We start from the raw sequence: 22,818 nt of genomic DNA, 5'->3' as shown, positions 1-22,818 counted from the left end.
ACTTTCATGCATTGGAGAGGGAAATGGCAACCCACTCCAGTGTTCTTGCCTGGAGAATCCCAGGGACGGCGGAGCCTGTGGGCTGCCGTCTATGAGGTCGCACAGAGTCGGACACGACTGAAGCAACTTAGCAGCAGCAGCAGCATGTTGGTACATTAAAGTTTTCTCACTGTTTTACGGCAGTATAGTCTTCCATTGCAAGGATGTCCTGTAATTTAATTGATTAGACTCTTACAGATGGGTGGGTTGTTTTTGGTTTTTTAATTTAATATTTTAGGATGGAAGATTTTGTTTTAAAAATTGTATTTTGTTAGTAAGAAACTTAGAAGAATCTGCTTTTAGAAGTAAGAAAATATGTATTTGTGCACACGAGGTACCACTCTGTTTTCTTATGCATTAAAATAATCATAATATTTTGCTGCCTTTAAATGAGGCTGAGATGTTGATAGGGATATCTTTCCCGAGTTTATCATTTTTTTCTCTGCCTCATTAAAGATCACTTTATCTCATTAGCACAACATGCCTGAGAAGAAACGCATATTGATGCTGAGTGTATGCAAATCAATATAGAAAATTCAAATATTTTAACAACATCATTATGGATTCTGCTTTTGGTGATCGTTATTTTTGCTGTTGATCCATGCAGTGGTTTAAAGCACTTGCTGTTTCTTAATTTATATGTGGGCTTGGCAGTGTACCCACCTGGACACATAGTTCATATTCAGTAACTACATTTTTAAATCATCGATTAATTTTTTTTCTTCTTCTTCAAGGAATGCGCTTGGCTCTAGCTGATGCTGGTGACACTGTTGAAGATGCTAACTTTGTGGAAGCCATGGCAGATGCAGGTATTCTCCGTCTATACACCTGGGTGGAATGGGTGAAAGAAATGGTTGCCAACTGGGATAGCCTAAGAAGTGGTCCTGCCAATACCTTCAATGACAAAGTTTTTGCCAGGTAATCTATAGTCCCTAACCACTTATTACTTTAAAGAGTTGCTTAGTCCTGGTGTATTTTTACATTTTCTTTTTTTTTTAACTCTTAAATTAGAGTTAATTTAGTTATTAGTTAATAATAGCCACTCTTCATTGAAAGCTTACTTGTGTTGGGAACTATACTAAGCACTTTGCATCCATTATCTGATTTTAGCCTTATAGCAATTTTATATGATAAAAATATTATTAGCTTTCTTTCTTTCTTTGGCAGCGTCGGTTCTTAGTTGCAGCATGTGGGATCTTTTAATTGCGGCATGCAGGATGTTTTATTAATAGTTGCAGCATGCGAACATTTAGTTGCAGCGTGTGGGATCTTGTTCCCTGACTAGGGACTGAACCTGAGCCCCCTGCATTGGGAGTGCAGAGTCTTAGCCACTAGACCACCAGGGAAGTCCTCAGTTCATTTCAGTCGCTCAGTCGTGTCTGACTCTGCGGCCCCATGGACTGGAGCACGCCAGTTTTCCCTGTCCATCACCAACTCCTGGAGCTTCCTCAGACTCATGTCCATCGAGTCGGTGATGCCATCCAACCATCTCATCCTCTGTTGTCCCCTTCTCCTGCCTTCAATCTTTCCCAGCATCAGGGACGTTTCCAAGCAATCAGTTCTTCGTATCAGGTGGCCAAAGTATTCGAGTTTCAGCTTTAACATCAGTCCTTCCAATAAATATTCAGGACTGATTTCCTTTAGGATGAACTAGTTGGATCTCCTTGCAGTCCAAGGGACTCTCAACAGTCTTCTCCAACACTACAGTTCAAAAGCATCAATTCTTCTGCACTCAGCTTTCTTTATAGTCCGACTCTCACATCCATACATGACTGCTGGAAAAATCATAGCCTTGACTAGAGATGGACCTTTGTTGGCAAAGTAATGTCTCTGCTTTTTAATATGCTGTCTATGTTGGTCATAACTTTTCTTCCAAGGAGCAAGCGTCTTTTAATTTCATGGCTGCAATCACCATCTGCAGTGATTTTGGAGCCCACAGAAGTAAAGTCTCTCAGTGTTTCCACTGTTTCCCCATCTATTTGCCATGAAGTGATGGGATCTGATGCCATGATCTTAGTTTTCTGAATGTTGAGTTTTAAGCCAATTTTTTCACTCTCTTTCACTTTCATCAAGAGGCTCTTTAGTTCTTCACTTTCTGTCATAAGGGTGGTGTCATCTCCATATCTGAGGTGATTGATATTTCTCCCGGCAATCTTGATTCCAACTTGTGCTTCTTCCAGCCCAGCATTTCTCATGATGTACTCTGCATATAAGTTAAATAAGCAGAGTGATAATATACAGCCTTGACGTAGTCCTTTCCTGATTTGGAACCAGTCTGTTACTCCATGTCCAGTTCTAACTGTTGCTTCTTGACCTCCATGCAGATTTCTCAGGAGGCAGGTCAGGTGGTCTGGTATTCCCATCTCTTGAAGAATTTTCCAGTTTGTGGTGATCCACACAGTCAAAGGTTTTGGCGTGGTCAATAAAGCAGAAGTACATGTTTCTCTTGCTTTTTTGATGATCCAGTGGATGTTGGCAATTTGATCTCTGGTTCCTCTGGCTTTTCTAAATCCATTTTGAACATCTGGAAGTTCATGGTTCATGTACTGTTGAAGTCTGGCTTGGAGAATGTTGAGCATTACTTTCCTAGCATGTAAGATGAGTGCAATTGTGTGGTAGTTTGAGCATTCTTTGGCATTGCCTTTCTTTGGGATTGGAATGAAAACTGACCTTTTCCAGTCCTGTGGCCACTGCTGAGTTTTCCAGATTTGCTGGCATATTGGCATATTTCCAAATTTGCTGTCTAGGGAAGTCCTAGCTCTATTTTATAATTAAATAAATTGAAGCCTAGAAAAATTTTAATTTTTCATTAAATGCCTCAAAGCTAGTCATTTCAGACTTGACTTTGAATTTGTTTCTGTCTCCAAAGCCTGTTTTCATGACCATTGCACCATGCTGTCTTGCATTAGAGGAGAACGGAATGGTTAAAGGAAAAGTAGCTTAAAAGAAAAGAATTGTCTTTTTTCTCTTTCTTCATTCATAAGATATATATCAGTCTCTTTGTATTAGGAACCATCCTAAGCACCAGTGTTACAAGGATGAATTAAGACTTGATCGTTCATTGTAGTCTAGCAGGAGAGAAAAACGCTTCTCTGACCAATTATAAGTATACTAGTAGGAATAGAGGGAAATTAGAGGAGGTGGTATGTGAGTTCTGAGTTTCTTGAAAAATAAACTGAAATTTTGAGGCAGAGGAGAAATCCATGCAAAAAGTATAGTATTTATTTGAAGTATAGTGTGTGGAGGGCAGAAGTAGATCAGACAAGTTGGGGCCACATTAGGCCAAATTCTGAAGGGCCTGAGGTAGCATAAGGAATATCTTTTTTATTCCAGTGTCCATTGTTTAAAATGCAACAATTAAACCTGACTACAGTCTTAGTAAAGATATTTTCATATTGCACTTTGGACTTCATAATAAAATTTATTGTGTTGTCATAAATAGGATCTCTAAGCAGTGTCAGATGACAGTACTCAAGTAGATAGACAGTGGGAGGCTATAATAGTTTTATGGAACACAAAGATGGTTTTGTGATAGAGCAGTCTGAAATGTTTCAGGCATTGTTCTCATATTACTGTTTTATTAGTATATGTGGAAGTTTTTTTTATGCCTATATATACTTGCCTTTAAACTCAATTACCTTTGTTCTGTACTCCATAGTGAAATGAATGCAGGAATTATAAAGACGGATCAAAACTATGAAAAGATGATGTTTAAAGAAGCTTTGAAAACAGGTTTTTTTGAATTTCAGGTAAGCTGTTAATTCTTTTCATAGCTATAAAATAGTCAATGTGAATATTATACATTTCTTTTTTTTCCTCCTGCTATAGCATAATGACTCATCTTTTAAGTGGAGAGTGAAAATTTGTAAAGTCTTCAATAAATAAATTATGATTTTAAATAGTTTTCTTGGGTACTTTTTCTGTTACTTTCCTTTAATGTAAATAATTCTGTTCTTAGTTGAGCTGTGAGTTAATTGAGGTTAAATTTGAAAACAAGTCATGTTTTCCAGAAAAGCATTTTAAAATTGACTAAAAAAAAAAGGCCTAATTGTAAACTAATTGTTGTTAGTTTGAAAGCAAATGTTTTCTGAGATTTTCCACAAGGTGTCAGTATATCCTCAAGTTTGACAGTCTAAGTGCTTAAAGTAAAAATGTAGCTTTTCTCAATCAGTTTTGTAGAATATCACATTGGGATTTATGTAATTTGGCTTTCAGAGATGTGGTTAAATAAGGATAAGTGCTGAGCATATCAGTGTATCATATTTATAGGCTTTTTAATACTTAATACATGTTACTTAGAGAGTTTACCTTTAGTACCCAGTTTAAATAGTTCAATTTTTATGTCCATTACAAAATGTCTTTTTCAGGTTTTTGTTTTTTTGAGAGTTAGTAATACAAAAGTGCAATATTCTTTTGTTAGGATTGATACTTTTTTTTTTTTAACTGAAAAACAGGGTTAATCAAACATTTATTTGATCTTGTAATTAAGAGATTTCCTAATCATAAAAACAAAAGAAAGGAGCAATCAAAAAAATACTGATGAATTTGGCAACACAGATAAGAAAATCACAACTGAAATCATCTTAAAAATACACAGTTAATTGGAAAATTATTTGCAGTCTGTATTTTAGGACTTTTGACATATCAAAAAAAAAAAATACAGATGTCCAAAGAAAAATAACCAAAGGATGTGAACAAACAGTCCCCCTAAAGAATCCTAAATGGCTAAGAAGTTCTTAAAAAGAAATGTTTAATAGCAAAAGTCATCAAAGATGTACAAATTTAAACAATTAATTGTTATGGACCTAAGGATTGATACACATTTATTTTCAGAATCTTAAAAATAAAGTAAAACCTTTTCAGAAGTTCATTATGAAATTTTTAAAGACTAAGTACTTAAAGATGCATTAAAATAGAGATACTGAATTTTTTTCCTATAATTTTATTTCAAAGAAGTAGGGGGAGAGAAATGATAAATAATTCCAAATTTTATAGGCCGCCAAAGACAAGTACCGTGAACTGGCTGTAGAGGGGATGCACCGAGACCTTGTGTTCCGGTTTATTGAAGTCCAGACACTTCTCTTGGCTCCATTCTGTCCACATTTGTGTGAGCACATCTGGACACTCCTCGGAAAGGTAGTGCTACTCGTTTAAGATGTTCTGGGTGGTTTTGATTTTGGTCTCATTAAATGAATGTTGTGGTAATAATGTTACTTACAAGAAAAAGACTGAAGATGAGTACTGTTAAATATAATGTTGGGTTCATCATCTCATGATTATTGCAGCAGCTTAAATTGAAGCTGTCTCCTTTTTAGATAGAAACATCATGTATGAGTCTTTATTTATATACACACTATGTATATTTTAAAAACATGTGACTTTGTGTTGTTATCTCCTTCCTATTAGGAAACGTTATAATACGTTTGAATACATTCAAATATATATTTTGATATATGTATAACTAATATTGTTTTTCTAGCTGTTTGTTTTAAAAGGTGAAAATGTTGAGAAAGATATATATAACTGTTATAAACTACTTATAAAGAAAGGTAGAAGTGTATATTTGCATAAATATTCTTGTTTTATATAAAATTCCTGGCATATATAGGGCTGCATATTTAGGGATATTATATTAGCGTTCTTACTGTGAAGGTAAATTTAATTATTTCTCCCAGGCTTGCAGATAAACAGATTGGCTGGTTTAATAACTCCTTTCCAGCCTTATTAGCCAGGCTCTTTTCTGTTTTTCAGTGTGTGAACAATGCAAAAATGTGTTCATGAAATATATTCCAAATAGCCATACTTTCAGTACTAGATGTATTAATAGGGTAAAAACTGAGAGTGTGTGTAATTTATATAATAATGATTAAATTTAGGCAAATTAGCATTACATAATTTTCTTTGAAAGTGAGCATATGTGTGTGGGTATTAATATGCTTGTACAAATGGATGCTAATTAAGAATGTAGAGTCAGACTTCACAGCTTGAATTCTAGGGAACATTAGATCAGGGGCTGAAAGTGTGTTCTGTGTAGTCAGGTTTGAACTTTGAGCACACAGTTACAGATGGAACCCTGGTATGAAACTATAACCAAGAATCATAAAGTAGTTGTGTTGTCTAATCTCACTGAACCTGTTTTTTTTTTTTAAGCCCGACTCAATTATGACTGCTTCATGGCCTCTGGCAGGTCCTGTGGATGAAAGCTTAATACGTTCCTCACAGTATCTCATGGAAGTAGCACATGACCTTAGACTGCGACTCAAGAGCTATATGATGCCAGCTAAAGGGAAGGTGAAGTCATTTTTTTTAAAGAGTCATTACTTAAAAGTTATTGGTCAAATAACATCTAATAGTAATGAAGATAAAGACAACTTTCATTAAAACATGTCAGGCTATTTTCATTATTAATGCAGTTCTATAATATGATTTTTTTTTTATGTTAAAGGGAGTAGTGTAATGCACTGGAAGTGCATTTCATTTTTGGTGTACATAAAAGTAAGTAGATGTTTTTTTCCTTTCTTCTGCCCTGTAGAAGACTGACAAGCAGCCCCCTGAGAAGCCTTCACATTGCACCATCTATGTGGCAAAGAACTATCCATCTTGGCAACATATCACCCTGTCAGTTCTACGTAATCACTTTGAGGTAATTTTCTCAGTAGACATTCCCCTCCGAGCAGTGTTATGTACTGTTCATGCTGTTTTTGTTTTTAGGATGTTGGCAATGTCTAGGGGAAGGAAGAATGGCATCCTTGTTTAATTACCTTTAGATGTGGAGTGTCCTTTGTGGCTCTTAAATGGATGCTGAGGGAAAAGCTGTTTCATTTCTGAAACTTTCATGCAAAAATACTGGATCTAGTAGTATGTAATAAGAGATGTGGAACTTTTTCATATATTGGTTAAAATTATGAAGCAAAAGAGCTAAGTTTGCCTTTTGGTTTCGTTGTGCCTTGAACACTGGGATGCACAAAATCTTAACATTATGATGTTTGAAAAATTTGAAGCTTGGTGCTTGAATAATTTAAAAGAAAGTGTCCAGTTCGATAATTACCAGTAGAAATGGAGAGTTTGGTGTTTCTTTTTTTTTTTTTAAGACTGTCAGGTAAATCGCTATTAAATATGATAGTTATATTTGAAGGAAGCTCCATATTTAAACTTAATTCTAGGTTTTCCTAAAGAAAAAAATTTACCTACTTTTTTTCCTTTAATGTTCAAAATATGGAAACAAAGTATATGTTGTGGAATTTTTGCCTAGGTATAAGGAATAGTTATTGGTGGACAGAAACCATTAAGGTGCACTTGAGAAAGAGACAAAATAGGGATTATGGCCAAAGCCTAAAGTGATAATATAGAGAAGTCCATAGCTTTGATCTTCTAGACCTTTATTGCAATTTTGTCTCACTACTTTTCATAGTTACCCAAGAAATACTTATGAGAATTTTTAGATTTGTAAAACTTGATGGAAAGAGAAGAGCAAGTGTTTTCATATTCCGTGTGAACCTGTTTTTATGGAGAAGTATTTCTTCCTTTGATTGTGTATAATAGAAAGAGAAAGTAGCTTTTAGAGTCTGCTTATAGATTTTTGACTTATGGTAAGTAAAATTAAAAGCTACTTTGGTAGTCAGGAAAATGAAATTGTGCCTCAGTGGTTTATATATTCATATCAGCATTTTCTAGGAAGCAGCAGAAGAATTCAATATGGTATGGAATATCCCAGGTATTAAAAAAAACTCATCACCACTGTTCTTTTAGAAGTTATATTTTTACTTATATTCACTGACTAGATTATATAGTTTGAAATCAACATCATCTTTTGACCAGCTTCCTTTAAAATTATCATTTGTTTTTATCCTAAAGAACTAAAAGAGTGTCAGTTTATAATCTAGAAGAATGTTCTTACGTTTAGTATGACACTTTTTTGGTGACATAGGGAAAAGGAATGTGTCTCACCCTGTCCTTTTCTCTTCCTTATGTATTTCAAAGCAACATTTTTGCCAGTGGAGAAAATATTTTTTCCTGTGTACTCTAGTAAAGGTTAGAATTGAATGTCAATAAATTATTGAAAATCTTACTATTTCTTTTACTAAATCTTACTTTTCTTTTAGATTTATTCCCAACCCTTGGCTTTGGTGCAATGCTTTTATAATAAGGAGAAAATAGGTCATCCAAAACTCTGAAAAGGCCACTTATTACTCCTCTGTTGATGTTTGTAGGAGTGAATTTAAATTTAGGCAGCACATTTGGGACTGTGTGCATATTAGTGCTTATGATATTTTTAGGTAGATAGAAATTATTATTATTTTAATTTTATTATTATTTTTTATTTTTATTATTTTAAAGAAATTATATTCTTTTTTCACATTTGTGGTAACAATTTATAAGGAAGAGTGCTCAAAAACAGAAGTTATATGCATCTTGTATGATAGTTGTATAATTAATTTTCATTTTGCTCTGACTAATGAATTGCTTTTAGAAGTTTAAAGACAAATGATATCTTTATAGACCATTTTATGACCAGGTAAGACTAATGTTACGATTCTAAAAGTGTCGTTAGTGTAAGGAAAAATTAAATAACCTGCATGCTGCACTTGTTTTTCTTCTCTGTCCTTAAACACGTGTCCTTTGAATTTAGAGGAAACGAGAGACTCTTTTCTGTATTACTCATTTACCGTTCACTTCCCCATGATGCTGGAGTGTGTCCCCTCTTCTGCTCTTCTCTATCAGGCTGGTGGCCACTGTTTCATGTCTGGCCAGTTTTTTATAGGCATATCTACTATCTTACATTATTTTAAAAATATTTTTTCTCATATTCCTCTTCCACTCTTTTTTAGAACAACAGTGGAAAGTTGCCTGATAACAAAGTCATTGCTGGTGAACTAGGCAGTTTGCCAGAACTGAAGAAATATATGAAGAAAGTGATGCCATTTGTCGCCATGATTAAGGTAAGCTGTGGATCTTGTGTAGCTGTGATCACATGGGTGATGGTTAGCTAGGATAGTAGAAGGAAGAGGAAAACTTTGGGCAAGATCTCTCTCAGGAAATCTGCTAAAATAACACTTTACAATCAGTGGTTGTGGAAATGAGTGATCATATTTGGGTTTTACCTGTGGAATTGCTGAGTGTGTTAAAATATGTATCGTGGAAGAAAAATTGGTTTAGAATTACTGCACTAAATGATTCTCTTCATGTTCTACCTGCCCTTTTCAGTTTAAGGAGGAAGCATATTCTTTGGCTTCCATTAGGGTCTTTTTACTAGATCCGATTACTGGAAACAGGATTCTACATTTGTATAGGTTTAACTTATTAACAGGATACATGTTGTTTATAGTGGTTAGACCAGGGTTTCTCAATAATGGCTCTGTTCATATTTAGAAATATTTAATATTTCTCAATAATTAGCTCTGTTCAATGGCTGTTGGATAGTTCTTGGAAGGCTGTTCTCCTGTGCACTATAGGATGTTTAATAGTGTCTTGACTTCTACCCACTGGATGCCAGTAGAGTCTCTTCCTCCCCAACTCGAGTTATGACACTTAAATGTCTCCAGACATTGGAGACATCTATCTCCTCGTTGTCTGCCCTCCCAATTCCAGCTTCCCCATTGAGGGCTTCCCTTGTGGCTCATTTGGTAAAGAATCTGCCTGCAATGCAGGAGATCCAGGTTTGGTTCCTGGGTCAGGAAGATTGCCTGGAGAAGGAAATGGCAACCCACTCCAGTATTCTTGCCCAAAGAATCCCATAGACAGGAACCTGGCAGGCTACAATCTGTGAGGTCGCAAGAGTCGGACACGACTGAGCGACTAAGCATACACACATTGAGAACCTTTGGGTTAGACTCTTAGTTTTCGTCATCTAGATAACTGATCTGTTGGATTTCTTGACAGAGAAACAGAAAGAAAACTGAATGTTGCTTAAGATCCCAGACTCTGGGGGCAGACAAATCTTGACCCCAGTCCTGTTTTCTGTTACTTCTTAGTTTGAAGGCCTTAGACAAATCACTTGAATTCTCTGGGCCACAAGGTTTTTCATCTATAAAATAGGAAATTAGTAGAATCCTTCTAGGAGTGCTGTGAGGAGTAAATCAGTTAATACATATAACACATTTTAATACTACCTGTCAAAAAGTAGGCTCAGTAAATTTAAAAAAAAAGTTAATCAGTGTCTTCCACCCTATTAAGCATGTAATGGTTATTATACTTTAGATTAATTCTTGAATCTTGGAGGCTATAGATGCCTTCCTGATAAGAAAGCAAAACTCATAGATTGTCCTGTATTAGAGTAAATTGCTTCTAGGAGAATTAAAAGGCTTTCCTAAGGACACATAGTCAACTGTCTGAGCCTTATGGTATTTGAAGTTTCAGAAATAATTTAGAATCTTGGCTTGATGTACACTAATCAAGTTATGTTTGTGGGTATACTCATAATTCATTGGTTCTCAGCTAGTGCCATTGGTCCAATGTCAGATCCATTGTTAATATGGGAATCAACAAAATATCCTATTGTTCATTGCACAGGCAATAAATTTTGGTGACATGCTTTGCAGAATCCAGTAAAACCGATTTTAAATGATGTTAGATTCAAGGGTTGGCTTTTTGAAAAACCATTCTTAGAATTTTCAAGTAGTAAAATATTTTTTCAGTAATATTGGTGATTTGCCAGGCAAATTAGTGGTTTGAAACTTTGAAAAGTATTTAATAAATCTGGGAATAAGAATGGTTTTCTAGTACTTTATGGGAAAAGAAACAACTCGGATGATAAATGAAGATAGTGAGCATCAAGCATCATGTCAGGTCACTTTCATATAAATAAATGAAACATGTTCTAGGCAGGTTAGCTGTATTTGTGCATTTGAACTTAGGTCTTAAAGGTTGCATCTTGAACAGCAAATATTTTATTTAATGTTAAAGAAAATTAAGAATAAGGAATTTTTTTTTTAAAGAAATGATTTTTTATGTTATAGGATTATCCAAGCACCCATTTAAATCAAATTTTTAAGATATTTTAAAATTTATAGGGATTTTTTTGTTTGGTTATTTATTTCATTTTGGTACTCTTATTATTTTTTTTAATATTTATTTTTAATTGATCAATGATTGGTTTATAATATTGGTTTGATTTCTGTCATATATCAACATGAATCAACCATAGGTGCACATATATACCTCCCTCTTAAGTCTCTTTTCCACCTTCCACCTGTTCCCACCCCTCTAGGTTATCACAGAGCCCCAGCTTGAGTTCCCTGAGTCATAAAGCAAATTCCCATTGGCTTTCTATTTACATATGTTTGTGTATGTATCCATGCTACTCTATGTCTGGTTATTATTAATTTACTATTCCTTGAAATAGTCTTATTGATGTGGTACCTTAGAAACTTTGAATTTAATTTTTTTTTTTTTTTAAGTTAGCTAAGGAATATTTTAACATACTTGTCGATTCCTTGTCAAAGCAAGTTCTTTGGATCTGCTTGTTAAGTCAGGCTAAATAAACAATGATGAAATCGTATTTCTTTTTTTTTTTTTTTTTTCTTTTTTTTTTTCTTTTTTCGTATTTCTTTTATAAGTCTGAAACCCTGTCCTCTAGTCTTTTCCGTGCTGTCTTAATCTTATCATACTTTAAATGATAATTACTCTCAGCTAGTAATTTCATTAGTGAGCAAACATAGATAAGGGAAACCATGAGTCCAAGGCCTTTCCTTTAACTGTTCAAATTTGAAGATTTTATCACTTGAGAGACTGATTGCTTTGGCGGAAATATGTTCTTTTCAACATATTCTTAATGTGCTTTTGTTTTTCAAAACCATTTTGGCTGTTAGGAAAATCTGGAGAAGATGGGACCTCGTGTTCTGGATTTGCAATTAGAATTTGATGAACAGGCAGTGCTCATGGAGAACATAGTCTACCTGACCAACTCTCTTGAGGTAAGAGGGGCCCAGGGTTATGATAACTAACTGACTATAGTAAACAATCCAATTCTTTTGTTTTATAATAAGCCTTTTTTTGTGTGTGTGTGTGTGTTTATCATTTTATTTATTTATTTATTTATTTTTTTATTAGTTGGAGGCTAATTACTTCACATATAATAAGCCTTTTTAAAAACTTCATCTTCTATGTTTAGTACCCTTGCCAAATATATTGTAGGGGGAAAGAGAATGGGTAGTATAGAAGTTACGGGAAGAAGAAATCATCTTTTATCTTATTTCACTTATCAATCATTCTGTATCTAAAATACTAACTGTATATGCCTAAGTTTTCTTTGCAAAATGAGGAAGAGACCTTATATTCATATACTTTCAAAATCTCGTATAGTATGGGACACTCTGAATTGCTTCTTTTTCCCACCTCCCTTTAAGACTTCAGATTGCCAGATTTGGATTAATTAAAATCCTTGATTCATGATATATTATCAGTGGTCCATGTTTGGCCCTTTTTTCCCTAGTTAGTAATACATGAACATCCACGAATCTACTGCTCAACTCAGGAACCAGAACATTACCAGTAGCTTTCACATATTTGAGTTTCTCCCCATCCCATCTTCCTATACTAGTGACAGTTTAATATATAGATTCTAAAAATGCTGTCTCTCATTCAACTTAGGAAGAAGGAAAGATAATTTTCTATAGAAAATTGTGTTGGGGGACTCAAAAAGTGGTTCTAATAATAATGAAAACTTGGTGGCTCAGATGATAAAGAATCTGCCTGCAATGCGGGAGACCTGGCTTCACTCCCTGGGTTGGGAAGATGCCCTGGAGGAGGGCATGGCAGCCTACTGCAGTATTCTTGCCTGGAGAATCCCCGTGGACAGAGGAGCCTGGTGGGCTAAGTACATGGGTCTCAAAGAGTCTGAGCACAACTGAGCAACAAAGCATAAAAACAGAACAGGTTTAGATTTGAATAAAATTGTTTTATGAAATATGGGAATGAAAGAAACAATCATTTCTAAGTAAATACTTTATTTCATGTAATTATAAGTGTGTGGGTTTCCCAAAGAATCTGTCTGCTAAATAGGAGACACAGTTTCGATCCCTGGGTCAGGAAGATCCCCTGGAGAAGGAAATGGCAACCTACTCCAGTATTCTTGCCTGGGAAATCCCATGGACAGAGGAGCCTGGCAGGTTATAGTCCCTGGGGTTGCAAAGAGTCAGACATGATTTAATTACTAAACAATAGCAACAACAATTATAATGCATAATTAAGTATTAGTAGACATCTATTTTATGTATTTCTAAATGTTCATATATATTCATGAAAGTCAAAACACTGCTTGGATATTTTCATTGGGACAGTGGGAATACTTTTTATTTAGGGTCATCTTATATTCAGATATATGCAGTTTACTACATATCTTAAGCTTTTCCGGGCTTCCCTGGTAGCTTATCTGGTAAAGAATCTGCCTGCAATGCGGGAGACCCCGGTTTGATTCCTGGGTTAGGAAGATCCAGTGGAGAAGGGATCGGCCACTCACTCCCATATTCTTGGGCTTCCCTGGTGGCTCAGCTGGTAAAGAATCTGCCTGCAATGCGGGAGACCTGGGTTCGATCCCTAGGTTGGGAAGATCCCCTGGAGAAGGGAACAGCTACCCACTCCAGTATTCTGGCCTGGATAATTACATGGACTCTATAGTCCATGGGGTCGCAAAGAATCGGACACGACTGAGCTACTTTTACTTTGAGCTTTTCCATTTATTTGAATGAAAGCTTTTTATCCTCTTTATTGTTTTCTCGTAGGCAGCAGGTAAATGTCAGATTTCCTTATAGAAGATGGTAAACATGATTATATAAATAACATACTAGGAGACATCCAAGATGAGCGTTAAATAATTGATTATAGATTTCATTTAATGTTTATATGGAAAATAATAAAATTGCACAGATCATTTCATGTCAAGTGGAGAACCTAGTTTTGCTATTTGGTGAAATGAGGTGATGATTAATTTCAGTCATATTAAGTGATACTAATGACTTCCATTTTTCCCTCTCTATTTAGCTAGAACATATAGAAGTCAAATTTGCCTCTGAAGCAGAAGATAAAGTCAGGGAAGATTGCTGTCCTGGGAAACCACTTAATGTTTTTAGAACAGAAGTAAGTTGAAAGAATCTCACTGAATCATTGCATTTTAAAGCTGTGAGAGACCTTAGAGAGCTTTACATCTAAACCCGTCATTTTGAAGATGGAAGCAAAGGGAGGCGCAGAGAAGTTAAATGGTTAATTTGACTTAAGCCATGTAGTTGGTCAGTAGTGGGACTGGATTTCAGGTCCTCTAATTCCCTGGTTAGTCCAGGCCTCACTTCTCCTTACTCTACTGTTACGGTTAGCATCAGATGTTGCTTGTGATTTTAAAAACAAGCATATGATTTTCACAACCTGACTTAAAAAAAGATAGTGGACATTGAAATGTGAGACTTTTAAACAGAGAGAGGGAGCTTTCATATTTCGGATGAGTTTTGGTTTGATAATGTTATTTGAGACTTTTGGCTTCTGGCATAAACCAGATTGATGGATCATTTCATATTTTGCTGGTAGTGCTTTTTTAATTTCTTATTTTGGGGCCATTATTGGTGAAGATAAATAGGTTTTGAAGTTTGAGGAGACTGTATTTATTAACTCTTTAAGAATCCATTCAGAATGGCAGCATTTGGTAAAGTCTGGTGGAGTGCCATTGTGAGAGTCCATGAAATGCCCTACTTTTTTTAATAAGCAGAAGACTTACATAGATCCTGCTACTCTTACCACATTTCATCAAAAACCCAGCAAACAGAAAAAGTCTGTTTTGAAAGAATGATGTAATGATGATCATGCAGACCTCTTGAATTTATCATCAGATTATAAATAGTTTCATTACATTAAGATATGGTGGCTTTAAAAGTACAGTCATTTGAGCTATGGAGGTAGGTACATGAAATAGTGTTCCCTATACAAATGTGTTTATTTCAAGCTACTTTCAAGCATTCCCTTAAGCTACTATGTATTTACGTTTCATAATGCTCAGTTAATTTCTTTCACTTAAAATAATGAGTATTGTCTTTAACTATATAGCTTATACAACGTGGAAAGTAGTATGGTATAGAACTGAGTTTATGCTCAGTAAATGTGAGGCTCTGCCTCTTTCTAGCTGTGTGACCTTGGGCTGCTTTATTAATCTTTCTGGTTTTCAGCTTTTCGTCTGTGAAAAGGGGTCTTAAGGAACTGCTTTTCAGGATATAGGAATGATGTCTATAAAGTGCTTTGTACATCATCTGGTACCTAGTAGGAATTCAGTAAACGGTGGTAGTTGTGGAAGAGAAAATAGAATCGCTGTTACTATCCATCATCAGTATAGATATGTGTACTCATAGTCACCCTTATGTAGGCATTTGGTTATAAGATTGAGCTTTTGTGCATCTTTTCTTTCATACTTGAGTATCCTTTGATCTTATTTTAAAGTACCAGAATTAAGTCTGTATTTCCTTGAACATTAAAAGTCGAGTAGACACTCCTCTCTCAGCAGTATTCATATTTGATTTCTAATAATAGTCATTTTCTCTTTATTTTCTTAGCCTGGTGTATTAGTTTCCCTACTGAATCCTCAACCATTCAGTGGCCACTTCTCAACCAAAATTGAAATCAGGCAAGGAGATAACCGTGATTCTATACTCAGGCGTTTAATGAAAGCAGACCGAGGAATCAAAGGTAAATGGCTTCCCTGAAGTGCACATTTGGCAGTAGCTCATGGATTTGTGAGTTCTAAGCAGCGGGAAGAAAGAAGAGTAACTGGTTTGTTTAGGGACAGTCATGTAATGTTGTGGAAAGAATATTGGCCACAGAATCAGGACACCTGTCTTCTCTTTTGGGACCTTGTGACTAGGTAGCTTGGTGACTTGGTCATGTCACTTAAGCTCTAAATTGATTTCTCTTTTAATAAAATGAGAACACTGGATTACATGTTTTTCTAGGATTCCATCTAGCTTTATTTTGAAAAATATTGATTGATTGATTTGGCTTCAGTTGCACCATGTGGGATCTTAATTCCCTGACCAGGAATTGGACCTGGGTCCCCTGCTTTGGGAGCATAGTCTTAGCCACTAGACCAGCAGGGAAGTACCAGGATTCCAAGTTAAAATTGTAATAAGCAATTTCCATCTCTCAGAGAGATTCAGAATTAAGCTACATATTCCCTTAATATTCCAAATTAACCTGCTTGACTAAATCTGTTCCTGGGGAAGGAAGAGAAGAAAAATAAAAGTTTTTATTTGTTTGCCATGTGTTAGTCATTTAATCCTTTTACAACTCTCTAACATTGAGGGTATTATTCCCCTTTTGCAGATGATGAAATGGTGATTTGAATGGCTAAATAACTTACAAAGTTCATACAGCTAGTAAATCTTGGAGCTGGAATTCAAACAATTCAAACACAGGTCTCTGCAAAGCTCATATTCTTTCTTTTAGACAATATGCCTCTGGGTAAAATATGTAAAATCTTAATTTATTAGCAAGATTGAGTCTATATCTTTTATGATTAGATTTGATATAATAATTTGTAGTTCTTTTGTAATAATTTGTAGCTGATCTTATGCTGAGAAGAGCGTGAAGGGAGTTAGTGTGTTTCTGAATTATTTTTCTTCCAAATTATGAAGACAAATTAATGTTGAGATTCCCTGTTTTGCATGATCTCTCCCTCCTCTTCTTGATGGCAATCAAGTGTTGATTGGGCCACATACCATCAGTATAAAAATTTCCTGAAAAGATTTACAAATCCCATACAGTGACCTAGTTTTTGAAACTGCATTCAGGGTAACAATATTCCGTTTACATAGAAGACTTAAAATAGCCCTGTGGAATTCATTCTGCCATGCATTTTTTGTTCTCTCGAAATTTTTGAGAGACTATTGTGTGTGGTATGTGTGCGGAGATAAGTGTGTATGTAAAGACTCCTGTGTAGGTACTAGGGGCTCTGGGGAGTCCACAAAGTATTGTTCACTAGGAGACCGCATCTCCTGAAGGAGTAGGGGTCTTAACTATTGAAGTACATAGTTATAATCTAAGAAGAAACTGCTGAGTACAGTAAGAGAGGTCCAGATACTGTTTACAGCAGAGAGAAAGGTGAGCTTATTTATATCCTGTGGTGATCAGGAGTGATTTTATGGAGAAAACATCATTTGGATGGGCCCTGTGAGGGTGAAGGGAACGTGTGTACTTGCACGAGGGAAGCACTGATAACTTGTTTCACTGTGTACCAGCAATGTGTTAGGACTGGGGATTTTTTGTTTTTTGTAGACATTTAAAAAAATTGTGGTAAAATATACAAACCATAAAATTAACCACCTTAATCATTTTTTTTAAAGTGTGTAGTTCATTAGCATTAAATACATTCACATTGATGTGTAACCATCACACTATCCATTTCCAGAACTTTTTCATCATCCCAAACTGAAACTCTATCCATTAAACAATAACTTCCCATTCTTCCTCCTTCTAGTCCCTGGCAAGAGCTCTTTTATTCTGTGTATTTGACTCTTCTAGGTACCTGTATAAGTGGAATCATACAATATTATCCTTTTGTGTCTGTCTTATTTCACTTAGCAGAATGTTTTCAAGGTTTATGTTGTAGACATTTAGCATGTTCCCTCAATAAACCAGGCACTGTAGAATGATAGTGCCATCCTTTCAACTTATAGGCAACAAAAAGCAGAACTTGAAAATTTTGAAGTGTGAACAAATAGGAAGCCATTTTGTGGCCTTCCTTTTTGCTGTTTTATATTGCATATATTAGTCATGAGAAAATTTTGTAACGGGAAGAACTCTTAACTCTGAAGAACAATATAGTATCTTCTGAAGAAAATAGATTTGTGTGCACCCACTGGGTAGGATAATTATGAGGTTGTAGTGCATGATAGGCTTTATTCGTGTATTGGAAGTTGGATTATATAATGTTAAATCTGATTTCCCTTTAAATACTCTCAGATACAGCACTGACTAGGTCCTTTGGAACTGTACTGGTGTGTTTTCTTTAGCTTGTCTTTTCTCACTGAGTTTCTGGCATAATTCTTACTTCCTTTGTTATTCTAGCTGTGAATAGTGTTATCATAAAGTGCTTTAAGTTTGATATTAGTAGCTGCTATGAATTTTGGAAAATAGATAGAGAAACATTAGGGGGAGTTTGCAATTGATATTCCTCCAAGTATCTACAGAAGAGCTCTAAACTTAAGACTTTTCCAAAAGCCCTCAGGATACTTTGATATCTAAGGGAACTGAGTATGTGAAATGAGAAAGGAGTGAAATTCAATAACATACTTCTCTGTCTGCTATGATAGCCAGCAAGTTGTCCAATTAGTGCCAGTTGTATTGAGGGTGATTATGATCTAGGTCCAGGAGGAACTAGGAACTAAAATCATCATTTCACTCCACAAAGGCTGTGGAGTAACTATTTGATGATAATGACTTTAAATCACTCAAAACCCATGCCACATATGAACTAATAATTTGGAGGTGAAAAGCTCCATTTCGCATTATCAATCCCTAGGGACTTTCAATCATTCTCATCTTTTCTCTAAGTGCCTTAAATCTTGTGTAGTTGCAGACTTAAATTTCAACATTTTCAATGATAAGACAGGTCTGGGATAAGAAAAGATAGTAAAGCCACTAAGAAAGCCCCAAGAATTTTATTTGCAGTAATGAAGTACATGGGGAAACATCAAAGCAGATGTGTTTTGTCACTTAGGAGCCTGATTGGGTATTAAGGCTTCTTTGAAATAGTTTGATTCAGAATTGCTTGGAATGATGAGGGAGGTCTGTTTCAGAGAGATTGAGACAGAGAGACAGAGGCATATCTGCAGTAAAAAGCCTTGTGCATAAAATCTGCTGGCAGGACTTGTCATTGCTTCTGTAGGGAAATAATCTGATACCACTGATGTGCACATTGAATTACAATAGCTATTAAAGTGAATTGTGTTCTTCCGCTCAAATAAGACCATGGCTGTCATGAAGACCGGGCCTCTCCTTTCTCATTTTAATTTTCAGGGCTTGTGCTGTATCTGGGGATAGATTATATGGCTTCTGCAGAACCTCTGTAAAGACTCTTAGGCAGGATTGCCTTCATGGTAGTTGCAGGTAATTGCTCTGTAAACCCTGAGATCCCTGCTCTAAGCTTATCATCCTTTAGTCTTTGTTTCCCAAGGATAATAGAATGCCTGGATAACTTGTACTCCTCGAATAGCTGCCAGCTGCATTAATGTCTCCTTTTATCTTTTTTTAAAATCTTATCCCTCTCATGCTAAGAGTCATAGTCTCAAGGCAGCATGAGGGAGTGTAGCTCATGGACCACCCAGCAGTCTACTTTAGAAAAGGGTGGGAAATAAGTCAGAAGATATCTTCAGTTTCTGTAGATCAAGTTAAGCATAAACTAGCCGTGCTATGCTTAGAATGAGCAATAAGCCCAGAATCAGCATTTGTAGTCATTTATGGTGTTTTTCCACCTTGTAAAATAAAACCATTTGATGTTGAAAAGTCTCAGAATTGCTGAAATAAATACATTTCTTTTGGGCTCAGTTGTTGGCAGGATTGTTGCATCATAAATTTGTTCAAGGGACAAGCGCTTTCTTTGCCAGGAGCCATCTTATCAGCTTGCACAAGAGCAGGTCAGGAAAATCTCAAGCAGGGGAGGGTTGGAGCTCAACCAGAAGCTCAGAATTCTAAAGTCTGTGCCCTTTCCCCCTGTTCTTCTCCTTTCCTTGTCTCTCATCAGCTTGTTAACACACCTTTCATCATTAAAGCAAAACGAAAATCTGATAATGCTGTTTCTTAGAGTAGTAATTCTTTTTCCAAAATTATCTTCCAAAAGAAAGCTACAATTCTTGCACTTTTAAATATTCCAAGAAGCAAGACAAGAAAAGGAAAAAAAGTCTTTTAGGTTTTTTAATGTTCTGAAAAATGGTTAATTGAAGTGTATTAAAAGTGATTTGAGAGAGCATATAGGAGTAATGCTCAAAAATATACTCAGTACCTCCCCTTGGTTTATAATTCCAGAAGATAGACGTGTTACACAGAAGTTCTGCCAGTTTTTGATCTGGGTAAAAGCTGACAGAGGATGAAGATTTGTTAGATTTATCTTTGCTTTCTGAGTTTGGGTCTTGTTTAATAACCTGATAAAAATATTTTTTGAGATAAAACAATGAGTGTGTTTAAAACATGAATTATGAGACTCAGGCATGGGTTTGAGCCAGTGACTGTAATTAAATGTTCATATTGCTACTTTATTTTGCCGTAGACCTTTCCAAAGTGAAACTGATGAGATTTGATGATCCAGTGTTGGGGCCTCGGCGAGTTCCTGTCCTGGGAAAAGAGCACGCTGAAAAGACCCCCATTACTGAGCATGCTGTTTTCCACGTGGATCTCATGAACAAGAAAATTCATCTTACTGAAAATGGGCTACGGGCAGATATTGGTGATACAATGATCTATTTAGTTCATTAAACAAAGGCACAGGAGATTTATCCTGGTTTCTGAGGATATTACTGCTATGATTGTGTCTGTAGGTAGGCTCTGAAGAACCTTAGGCAGGACCTAAATAGATTTAATTTCTGACCATCAAATTCTGCATGTACTCGTAACTATACCAAGTTTTCTTCAATTCCTGGACCTAATAAATTTTTTTTTTTCCTCATTGAGGCCTCAAATAGAAATAGTTTGTACCATACTTTGTTCTTTGTTTTTGTTTTTTAACAGGTGTTTGCTGTTTCCCAGAAGCTGTGAGTACTTCAGGTTAATGCAAAAATGTCAGTATGCTTCTTGTATGAGGTGTACTTCATGTTATATATGAGGGCTAAGGAGTAGCTAGCAACTTTTTTATTACATCCATTATGGAGTTAGCTGTTTTTCTTTTTTAAAAAGAAGAGAAATTAGACAGCCAGTTTTGCTTTTTAAAAAGAACTCTCAAAAAAAAAAAAAAAAAAAAGAACTCTCATGATGATTTTAAAAGAACAAATGAGAATATTTTGATTTGATTGTGATCACTCAGTATTTTGTATAAAGAACAAATAGGTCTTAAAATAATTTTTTTTAGCTTTGATATATTCAGTTAGCCACCAGTAATATTTTCTCAAGGGTAATATTGATAATTTATAAATAGTTATTTGATTTATACTAAATTTAGATGTTTTAAAGGAGAGGATTTTTTTCTGCCCTCAGAAATCTGCATTTATCAGATTTGCCTTTAGTCCAGTTGTGTTTAAAGATCAAGCCAACAGTATTGCATATTTATTTTTTTATTCTTTCTGGAATGCCTTTAGATATTGTCTGTGTCATCTCTTTTCATATGAGGAAAAAATATTAGATATTGACTGACAGACAAGAAAAAATTTGCATTTCTTGAAGGATTTCATGTGGAGAAAGACCACTTCTGATAATCCTAGGAAACCTGAATTCTAACTTTCAGATCATGTGAAGAGATTTTATTGAGCTTCCTTAGTTTGCTTCATACAATTTGAGATTACAGGGCCTAGTTGAATACTTTATTACAGATTCATTAAGACAAATCATAGAATGTTAGAACTGAACAATCCTTTAGAGATCAGTAAGAACATATCATTGTTTATCTGCTAGGAGGAGGCAGTATAGCAGAGTAGATAAGATTACATGCTCTGAGGTCAGACTAGCTAAGTTAGATTTCCATTTCTTCCACTTGCTACTGGTATGCTTTTGGCCAATTACTCAACCCATTTCTTCATCTATAAAATGAAATTAACAATGTACCTACTTTCTAGGCTTATTGTGAGATACTCAGAGGAAACAATCTAGGAAAATCTTACATATATATTAATAGCCTAGTGCCTGGCAAGTGGTAAACCTTCTGAAATGCTGCTGCTGCTGCCCTTCAATGATTGGTACTGAATACTACTGTACTACTATATCAGGGTATAGTAGCAGGAGTAATAATCGACTTAGGAGTAATAGGATTACTATGGCTAATAATCATGTCATATTTGTTTGGTTCTTTTGGGGCAACTAATTCATTTGCCCTCCATTAGATTCTTTTGTTGCTCCCTCAATCTGCATAGCTATAGTTACTCCCTAAATTAAAGTAATCCTTCCTGAGGCCTAAACAAAGGCTACTTAGGTTTAGCTTAGCAAATTAAATGAAGTGTGCTTGGTCAAAAAAAGAAAAAGAAAGGAAAATAATTTTAGTATTGTGAACTATTATGCCTGTTTTCGTAAATGAGGCTATGAACCTATGCTTCCTTGGATTACAGGTGAGTTGGGATTCATGGATTCTCTGTTCCCTCAGTCTCAATTCCAATCTCTCTCTCTCAGAATAGATGTCTTGCTAGACTGAATATGTTTTTTGTGTTTAAAAATATGTAAATTTTGTATAAGGAAGCCTCTAAATGTAAGCCTATTATTTTATTTGATGTGCAACTGAAAAAAACAGCAATTAATTGAAATACTGAGGGAAAAACAAGTTGCATTGGCTTATTGTATTAATTCATAGGAGGTGGTTACCTTCCTAAATGAACAATGAAACAGAGTTCATCAACAAAGCAAAAACCTATGTAATCACCACACAATCAAGGAATAGCACAATACCAGCACCTCAGAAGCCTCCACCCATAAAGACAAACTTATGGCCCAGTGTATGAACAGTCTTTATACATGTTCCATGTGAGATTTTAAAGAATGTTTATTTGGCAGTTGTAGAGTTCTACATATGTGCATTAGGTCATAGTTGCAGATTGAATTGTCCAAATCTATATCCTACTCTTCTGTTTTCTTAGTGTACTCTCCATTTTGGAGACGTACTAAATCTCATGACCCTGG

General features: G+C 35.4%; 1 protein-coding gene across 1 annotated transcript in view; it reads left to right on the top strand.

Moving 5' to 3' along the window:
- The window catches only part of LARS1 (leucyl-tRNA synthetase 1), a 62,464-nt gene extending 41,796 nt beyond the window's left edge, over positions 1-20,668 (top strand). Inside the window, exons 23-32 of the mRNA XM_043913139.1 lie at positions 774-957; positions 3,698-3,788; positions 5,035-5,175; positions 6,190-6,330; positions 6,572-6,682; positions 8,868-8,978; positions 11,847-11,951; positions 14,017-14,112; positions 15,567-15,699; positions 20,273-20,668. Coding sequence (XP_043769074.1) covers positions 774-957; positions 3,698-3,788; positions 5,035-5,175; positions 6,190-6,330; positions 6,572-6,682; positions 8,868-8,978; positions 11,847-11,951; positions 14,017-14,112; positions 15,567-15,699; positions 20,273-20,478 — 1,319 coding nt within the window. The 3' untranslated portion in view covers positions 20,479-20,668. The remainder of the gene's footprint in view (positions 1-773; positions 958-3,697; positions 3,789-5,034; positions 5,176-6,189; positions 6,331-6,571; positions 6,683-8,867; positions 8,979-11,846; positions 11,952-14,016; positions 14,113-15,566; positions 15,700-20,272) is intronic.
- Positions 20,669-22,818: the final 2,150 nt, after the last annotated feature.

Source organism: Cervus elaphus, chromosome 9 (genome assembly GCF_910594005.1).
Source record: "Cervus elaphus chromosome 9, mCerEla1.1, whole genome shotgun sequence".
Lineage (NCBI taxonomy): Eukaryota > Metazoa > Chordata > Mammalia > Artiodactyla > Cervidae > Cervus > Cervus elaphus.
Note: the sequence above shows the minus strand (reverse complement) of the source record. Positions and strands in the feature narration are given on the sequence as shown.